The sequence below is a fragment of the Drosophila ficusphila genome, unplaced genomic scaffold, assembly GCF_018152265.1.
Source record: "Drosophila ficusphila isolate 14025-0441.05 unplaced genomic scaffold, ASM1815226v1 contig_751, whole genome shotgun sequence".
Taxonomy (NCBI): domain Eukaryota; kingdom Metazoa; phylum Arthropoda; class Insecta; order Diptera; family Drosophilidae; genus Drosophila; species Drosophila ficusphila.
The window spans coordinates 109518-118355 of NW_025064693.1; the positions used below are offsets into that span (position 1 = coordinate 109518).

Here is an 8838-nt window from a genome sequence, read left to right on the forward strand (position 1 = left end):
AAGAACGCCAATGAAAATGCGATATGCATAAAGAAAGCGACTAATGGCGGTAATGGGTGTCCACCGGTGTATTGGTGGACCGATGCCATTGCCAAGGCGCGCAGGAAGTACCACCAGGCACGAAGGCAATATATGCGGTCTCGAGGTAGGCCGAACTTCGCCTCACTCCAACGCCTCTACAAATCCTTGCGGTCGGCTCTTAAAAAGAAGATCTCCGCGAGCAAAAAACAATGCTTCGCAAAACTATGCGATGACGCAAACGCACGTCCCTGGGGTACAGCGTACAAGCTGGTAATGGGAAAGTTGGCAGCCTTCAGCCAGCCCACCCCAACATGTCCTGAGCAGCTCAGCAACATAGTGGCGCACCTCTTCCCGCCGAGTGTAGCACTGCAGCCACAGCAAGAACCCTCCCCGCTACAAAGTGTTAACATTTCCAAGTTCAAAAATGCTGCAGAAGTCTTGGCTGAAGTTAAGAGAATCAAAGTCGAAAAGGCCCCTGGCCCAGATATGATTCCTAACAAGGCATTAAAGATCATAATGACGGAGAGATTAGAGATCTTCGTCAGGCTCTTCAATGCCTGTTTCGCTCAGAGAACGTTCCCTGAAGCCTGGAAAATGCGGGGACTGGTACTGTTACCCAAGGGCAATCAAAATGATAACCTTGCGGCCTATAGACCACTCTGCATTCTTAACACAGTTGCAAAGATATACGAGAGGCTCATCTGCAACCGAATCGAAGTAGCTCTATCTGAGGGTCCGGGCTTATCCCAATATGAATTTGGATTTAGGAAGAAGCACTCCACCATAGACGCGATCGGGCTGGTGCACAAACTGGCCTCTGAGGCAATCCAGGGAGCACGTTGGCGAGGTGGTAGCAAAAAATACTGCCTTGTGACGCATTCAACACAGCAAACTGGGAGCGGATACTTTCGGCCCTGAGACGTTTATAGGTCCCCAGCTATCTGGTGGACATAGTCTCAGAGTATCTTAGCAACAGACAGCTTCTTACGATACTGAGGAGGGCCGTCGAAGCTATGCAGTTTCAGCAGGTGTTCCTCAGGGCTCGGTCCTGGGTCCTACCCTCTGGAACTGCATGTACGACGGAATACTCAACCTACAGCTCCCTGAAGGAGCTACGATCGTTGGCTTCGCAGACGATATTGCTGTCGTCGCAGTAGCTTCCCACTGGCTATGTGCTAATGGCCTGAAGCTCGCCGAGCACAACACGGAATCCGTCTTGATTAGCAGCAGGAAGGCGGTAGAAACCGCCCAAATAATAGTGGGTAGGACTACTGTACGGTGCAAGCCCTTCCTTAGTTACCTTGGCGTAATGCTGGATCACCGGCTTACGTACAAGTTCCATCCAGAAGTGACGAGCAATAAAGCTGCTAAAGTTGCCACGTCCTTAGCTAGAATGTTAGGAAATGTTAACGGGCCAAAACAGTAGACTAGGCGCTTTCTAGCCAGTGTGGTGAAATCCACAATCATGTATGCGGCACCGATCTGGGCTCCGGTCATGACCTCGCCAACATATGGCCGCTCCTGCAGGGCGGCATACAGACGCGCCGCACTCCGTGTCATTTGTGGCTTTCGGACCATCTCCGAAGAAAGTGCGTTGTTCCTAGCCGCCATTTTAATTCATTTATTTTAATAACTATATTTATAATAAGTTTTTATTTAACACAACATTTGAAATCAATAAGGCTTCGAGAGAGAGGCTTATAACTTAAGAGCCTTTTCAAGGAGAGCAAATCAACATCATAACCTATATTTAACTTCTGAGAGCAAAGGTACTTAACTAACTATAAAACATTAAAGTTAACGAACTGGTCATCTGACGATTCTACGCAAAATGATATAAATGTTTTATTGCTATGTGATAATAAATTTTAAGTCATAGTAATTACAAATACATCTTAATAAATAGTAGTTGAACAACAGCGAAGATAATTAATTTTAAAAGAATATTTATAAAGGTCCAAAAAGATTCACTGCCAGATGATTATCAGCTGTGTTACCCAAAAATTGACCATAAAGTTCTTTGTACCGGTTTAGCGAAAGACCTCCACATTTCCGATCATCGTCCTAAAAAGAAAAAGCAACATATTTTTAAAGTTGTTATATTATAGGTAACTTTTTAAGCCAACTCACGTTTAGCAATGTTTCAAAGGCTTTGTCAATTGGGGCAATGTCGTCGATGGCTATTCTAGTTATGCAGTTATAACGGTATTCTTTCACTCCAACAATTCCATCGCTGTCTATGTCAAGCAGTTTAAAGTTCGATTCAATGAATGCCCTCATGGCCTATAAAAAGAAAAAAATTTAAAATTAAATATAGACTTTATAGCCGTTACTTTTGCTGTAATTGTTTTTTTTTTAAGTTAAGGAGCAATTTTGGCCGTGAACAACCCAAAAAAAATTTATTTGTCGCTATTAAGAAAGTATTGCACAAAGTGTGCGGTAAAACGATTTGTTGGGAAGAAATTTTCGCGCTACCTTGATAAAAGGATCAACATTAAATGAAACTCATAGTAATTTACCCCGGTCAGACGCAGAGAGCAGCCACACGCTCCGCAATCAGGTAAAAATCGAATCACGCGTTTCGGGAGCCAATGCGCGCTACAGCCTCCGCGGCTTAAATAATAAGGTATCGGTGCAGCAGCAGGGAACCAAGTCAGGACAAGTAACAATAAAGTGAATTCTTATATTTTTGATCGTTTAAATCCAGTGCATTTCTTAATTTTGTAGTGTTCCTGGAAACTAACACTAATTCTAACCTGGCTCCGCTTATCGCGAATGGCGACATAGACGGAGTCATTGGCGCGATCGGGGAGAAATTATCCCAGTTGAATAGTATGATGCCAGGTAAGACGAGGGTGATGGTGACGATTCCTATGAAGGAACTCGTCCATCAAGTCATCGCCCTCCAAAAGTCAGCGCTAAGAATTCTGGAGACGGCTCCGAAGAATCCGAGTGAGCAAAAGTCCACACCCAAGAGGTCACGTGAGAGCCCTAGAGCCGGTAAGCTCTCAGCGCCAAAAAGGAAGAAGGTGCCGCAACCTTGCGGCACAAGCAATAAGGTGCTGAAATCCATAACCTACGCTAGTGCAGCGAAGGAAATTTCCGGCCCTCTTCCGCCGAGCCATGCGGCCAAAGGCACGAAGGAGGGTGCGGAAAAATGGTCGACGATTACCAAAAAACCGAAGAAGCAGCAGCCAAAAAAGCAGCAGCAGAAAAAATTCCCTCCACGCACAGACGCACTAGTCTTCAAGTGTGGCGAGGGCATGCAGTATGCCGAAGTATTAGATGTGAAAAATTAGGTGAAAAATAACCCAACTTTGAAGAAACACAATAATTGCGTCAAAGGCATTCGAATGACTGGCAGGGGCGAGCTCCTCATCAAAATGATAAAAACGGCCGACCCAGCCACATCCAAACTACAGAAGGCAATGCAAGAGACTCTGTCTGATAAGGCAGTGGTCAAGAAACTGAAGGAGCGAGTCCACGTTGAGATTAGGGGCATAGCAGAGTTTTCGTCGAAGGACGATATTATTCAGGCGGTTTTCGCCAACTATGAGGGTGATTTCCACCAGCGGCCATCCCTTAACTAAGGAAGGCTTACGGGGGCACGCTCATAGCTAAGATGAACATCCCCCCGTTCTTGCGGAGAAGATCCTAGCGGACGGAAAAATCCGCATCGATTGGGCGCACTGTAGGGTGCGAAAACAGTAGAGCCAAAGCGATGCTATAAATGCCTCGCATTTGATCACATGGCTTTGCACTAACGTAGCATTTGTCCAAAGCGTGTTTTAACTGCGGTGGACTCGATCACGAGTCCAAAAGCCGCAGCAAAGAGGCACGCTGCCTACTATGCGCAAAAACCCATGGTGTAAACTGCAAGCACCACACGCTTAGCAGAAGCTGTCCAGCTTACCAGCAGGCTCTCAAAGCAAAGGGGAAATGGTTCCAATTGAATTTGAACCATTGCAGAGCGGCTCAGGACTTGCTTGCACAAACGGTGCGAGCCTTAAAAATAGACCTGGCCATTTTGAGCAAGCCATACGCAAGTAAGCACGATGGCATTTGGTTTCAGAACACCCAAGGTGGTGCAGCAGTTTGGAGCTGCAGCCCGAGACCACTGCAGATCCAATGCCGGCATTCAGGCAGAGGTTTTGCAGGGTGAAGGTGGGTAGCCTTACCATCTATTCGTGCTACATTGCACCCAGCGTCGACTCCCAGACATTTGGCAGCATTGTAAACGACATTCTGGAGGACGCCAGAGGACGACACCCCATCATCATTGCCGGCGATTTCAACGCCTGGGCAACGGAGTGGGGCACTCGCCTCACAAACCATTGAGGCCACATATTGTTGGACGCTGTTGCCCGGTCAGGTCTCACTCTCGCTAATACAGGGTCAGCCAACACCTATGAGAAGGCGGGAACGGGGTCTGTGATAAACATCACGTTTATGAGCCCAACCCTAACCAGAACGTCAGCATGGCAAGTCTCAGATATCTATACCGGTAGTGACCATCGGGCCATCACCATGGAAATAAGAGACGGGCGATTTAAACGCAAAAACACCAATGTGTCCACCGGGTTCCGAGTGTCCACCCTCGACCCGCAAGCCCTGATCTCAATGATGAAAGGCCTCGCGTATGACGAGCGTAAGAACGCCAATGAAAATGCGATATGCATAAAGAAAGCGACTAATGGCGGTAATGGGTGTCCACCGGTGTATTGGTGGACCGATGCCATTGCCAAGGCGCGCAGGAAGTACCACCAGGCACGAAGGCAATATATGCGGTCTCGAGGTAGGCCGAACTTCGCCTCACTCCAACGCCTCTACAAATCCTTGCGGTCGGCTCTTAAAAAGAAGATCTCCGCGAGCAAAAAACAATGCTTCGCAAAACTATGCGATGACGCAAACGCACGTCCCTGGGGTACAGCGTACAAGCTGGTAATGGGGAAGTTGGCAGCCTTCAGCCAGCCCACCCCAACATGTCCTGAGCAGCTCAGCAACATAGTGGCGCACCTCTTCCCGCCGAGTGTAGCACTGCAGCCACAGCAAGAACCCTCCCCGCTACAAAGTGTTAACATTTCCAAGTTCAAAAATGCTGCAGAAGTCTTGGCTGAAGTTAAGAGAATCAAAGTCGAAAAGGCCCCTGGCCCAGATATGATTCCTAACAAGGCATTAAAGATCATAATGACGGAGAGATTAGAGATCTTCGTCAGGCTCTTCAATGCCTGTTTCGCTCAGAGAACGTTCCCTGAAGCCTGGAAAATGCGGGGACTGGTACTGTTACCCAAGGGCAATCAAAATGATAACCTTGCGGCCTATAGACCACTCTGCATTCTTAACACAGTTGCAAAGATATACGAGAGGCTCATCTGCAACCGAATCGAAGTAGCTCTATCTGAGGGTCCGGGCTTATCCCAATATGACGCGATCGGGCTGGTGCACAAACTGGCCTCTGAGGCAATCCAGGGAGCACGTTGGCGAGGTGGTAGCAAAAAATACTGCCTTGTGACGCATTCAACACAGCAAACTGGGAGCGGATACTTTCGGCCCTGAGACGTTTATAGGTCCCCAGCTATCTGGTGGACATAGTCTCAGAGTATCTTAGCAACAGACAGCTTCTTACGATACTGAGGAGGGCCGTCGAAGCTATGCAGTTTCAGCAGGTGTTCCTCAGGGCTCGGTCCTGGGTCCTACCCTCTGGAACTGCATGTACGACGGAATACTCAACCTACAGCTCCCTGAAGGAGCTACGATCGTTGGCTTCGCAGACGATATTGCTGTCGTCGCAGTAGCTTCCCACTGGCTATGTGCTAATGGCCTGAAGCTCGCCGAGCACAACACGGAATCCGTCTTGATTAGCAGCAGGAAGGCGGTAGAAACCGCCCAAATAATAGTGGGTAGGACTACTGTACGGTGCAAGCCCTTCCTTAGTTACCTTGGCGTAATGCTGGATCACCGGCTTACGTACAAGTTCCATCCAGAAGTGACGAGCAATAAAGCTGCTAAAGTTGCCACGTCCTTAGCTAGAATGTTAGGAAATGTTAACGGGCCAAAACAGTAGACTAGGCGCTTTCTAGCCAGTGTGGTGAAATCCACAATCATGTATGCGGCACCGATCTGGGCTCCGGTCATGACCTCGCCAACATATGGCCGCTCCTGCAGGGCGGCATACAGACGCGCCGCACTCCGTGTCATTTGTGGCTTTCGGACCATCTCCGAAGAAAGTGCGTTGTTCCTAGCCGCCATGACAGGCCCAGGACCTGGCCGGCGGTATTGCATCGATGGAGGAGACTAGAGCCCGCGTGGCCTCAGCGTGGCAAAGCCGATGGAGTGGCACCGGAAAAAAGTAGGTGGACGTTTAAGCTTCTGCCCGATGTGGAGCGTTGGACAGAAAGAAAGCACGGACAAGTTGACTTCTACATGACGCAACTATTGACAGGACATGTGTGCTTCAAATCCTATATTCATAGTTTTGGGCACAAGACAGACCCCTTTTGCACACACTGTGCGGGGGCAATCGAAGACGCAGAACATGTATTCTTTGTCTGTCCGAGATTTGAAGCTATAAGACAAGAGCTCAGCTTAGCAATTGGGAAGCTGTTCACGGTCTCTGACCTGATGGATACGCTACTGGGCTCACAAAACAATTGGGATGCCGTTAGCAAAATGACAGTCTTTGTCATGAAATTCATGCGTCGCGCTGAACGTCAGCGCAATCGACTTCAAACCTTCCCCCTCACGAAGTAATACCCAAGGTTAACCCCTGCGGTTGTGCCGTGAAAGGAAAACGGAGAGTAGGTTCAGGGTTTTAGTGGGTAAAAGACCCGCACTTCGGCTCTTCAAGCTTTCCCCCCTATACAAAAACATATCAAAATCACATATAGCGTGAGTTACTGCCTCTGACACTGACACTGAAAAACAAAAACAAAATTCACGCTACGCACAGCCGTCAATCAAACGTACGCATTTTCACTCCATTTTTGTGGTTTTCACTTATCACTTTCAAGTGAATTAAGTTATTTTTTGGTACAAAAATTAAGATTATTCAAAAAGTAAGTTGAGTATGTGCATTATATTTTTACATGTTTCAGCAATCTGACCTCAACCGATCCGTATCAATTTGCAAGGCGCTGCATTTGCATATAATTCCGCACTCGATTATAGTTCGAGAACGAGAGGCTTGTCCGGAATTATCCTGGCCAATTGCTCTCGGTCTCCGGTAAAAATATTGAGCTGTGATACATAAACAAATAGTCTCATTTTCTTTGTCGTTTTTTTTGTCACATTAATTTATTTGTTTATATATATTTTTTTTTTTTTGTCTGTCTGAATTCGAGGTTGGATTCCTGGGTTTTCTTCCTCCTGTGGGTTTCCAATTTCCTGTCGGTTAGCTAACTTAAAGGGTGCTGCTGGAGTAGAGCGCGAGCAACTGCTCGAACTAGGCGACATGAACTCGGCCAAATCACGGCTCGCTTCGGAGGAGAAGTCGGCAGCAAACGTGGCGATCGCGCAGGCGGCAGAGACCTACCGGAAGGCGCAGGAGTCGGGAGTAAGCCAGTCATTGCGAGATGAGATACGCCAAGGCTTCCTCGAGATGATGAAGCTCTTAAATGAGGCTCTCAGGCCAGCAGATCCACGGCCGTCGCCCGCGGCCAGAGAGCAGACAGATCGGCAACAACTGCCAGCAGCAGCTGAATCCAAATCAGATCGTCGTATCAGAGGCAGGGGACCATCCCAAAGGGAAGCAACCATGTCGGCCAACGCCATTGATCCCGCCGAAGCCCCAGCGAAGGATGGACGCATCATCGGATTGGGCCAACAGCAGTCCAGGTTTTCATCCCGAGGCCGAGCAGCTCAGACGGCAGGATGGATATGGTTGAACCTGGCGCGTGGAAGACCACAGAGCTGGCGAGTTTACCACGCCAAAAACATCCGGCTGTAAGATGAAAAGGATACACAAAGGATACGAGCGCACAGAGATAGATCTATATACTTCCCGGCAAGCGTGGGCCCCGCGTAGGGCGCCGTACAAACTGCTCGGATTCCTGGCCTCCTCCACAGCTACCAAGCATTTCATCGTTCCTCCAAACCTCGTTGTAGCACCTCTCGAAATCCTTGGTTGATGTTGCAGTTGGAGTCGATTCCAGGAGGAGCTATCGATAGGTTAGTTCAGGTAGTTATGATTAGGGCAGCGCCACCTTTTGGGCCATGAGCGAATCATGTAAACATGTAAACAACATGTAAAATGTTAGCATGTATTCTCGGCTTAGGGGGTTCTCTTCGATGGCCTTGGAGATGTCCATTGACCCATCTTCGAGAGAGCCTGGGAAAGATGGTAGGATGGTAATATGGCGTGATAAAACGGATCACCGGTTAGTAGTGCCCGGAGAGATCGACGTAACTGACGTGGCGGGACCGAAAAGTATTTTTGTGTAAATTCGTTGAAGTTTTTTTTTTGTCTTGGTTAATTTTTGAAAATGTAAAATATCACTTTTTTTTTGTTTAGTGAAACCGGGGTTCCGATATAAGGGGCCCCGGGATTTATTACTGGAAAGGACACGAATTGTTTTTTTTTTTTTGAGGAACAAAAATTTCTTCGGAAGACATCCACATGTTTTTTGAAGAAACACAAATATATTTTGCTGGAGGAAACCCACATTTTTTGAGGAACCAAAATTTCTTGGGGAATTCATATTTTTTCGTTGAAGACGATATAACCTTTTTAAAGATTGCCATATTCTGGAGAAGCCACGTTTTTTTTAGCAACACGTTTAATTTTTGAAGAACACTATATTTCTGGAGGAGGCACAAATC

The 8838-nt window shown here is 47.6% G+C and overlaps 2 protein-coding genes across 2 annotated transcripts; one reads left to right on the top strand and one right to left on the bottom strand.

Moving 5' to 3' along the window:
- Window positions 1–1754: 1754 nt before the first annotated feature.
- LOC108086362 (sarcoplasmic calcium-binding protein, beta chain-like) lies at window positions 1755–2309 on the bottom strand. Its single transcript, XM_017183262.2, has 2 exons — window positions 2152–2309; window positions 1755–2085 (listed from the first exon to the last, which is right to left on the bottom strand). The coding sequence occupies exons 1-2, from the start codon at window positions 2299–2301 to the stop codon at window positions 1969–1971; spliced, it is 267 nt and encodes an 88-aa protein (XP_017038751.2). The 5' UTR covers window positions 2302–2309; the 3' UTR covers window positions 1755–1968.
- A 1767-nt stretch (window positions 2310–4076) lies between these two features.
- Window positions 4077–5816, top strand: LOC122320680. Its single transcript, XM_043208838.1, has 3 exons — window positions 4077–4185; window positions 4415–5529; window positions 5589–5816. Exons 1-3 carry the CDS (start codon window positions 4077–4079, stop codon window positions 5814–5816), a joined length of 1452 nt encoding a protein of 483 aa, XP_043064773.1.
- The last annotated feature ends 3022 nt before the right edge of the window (window positions 5817–8838 follow it).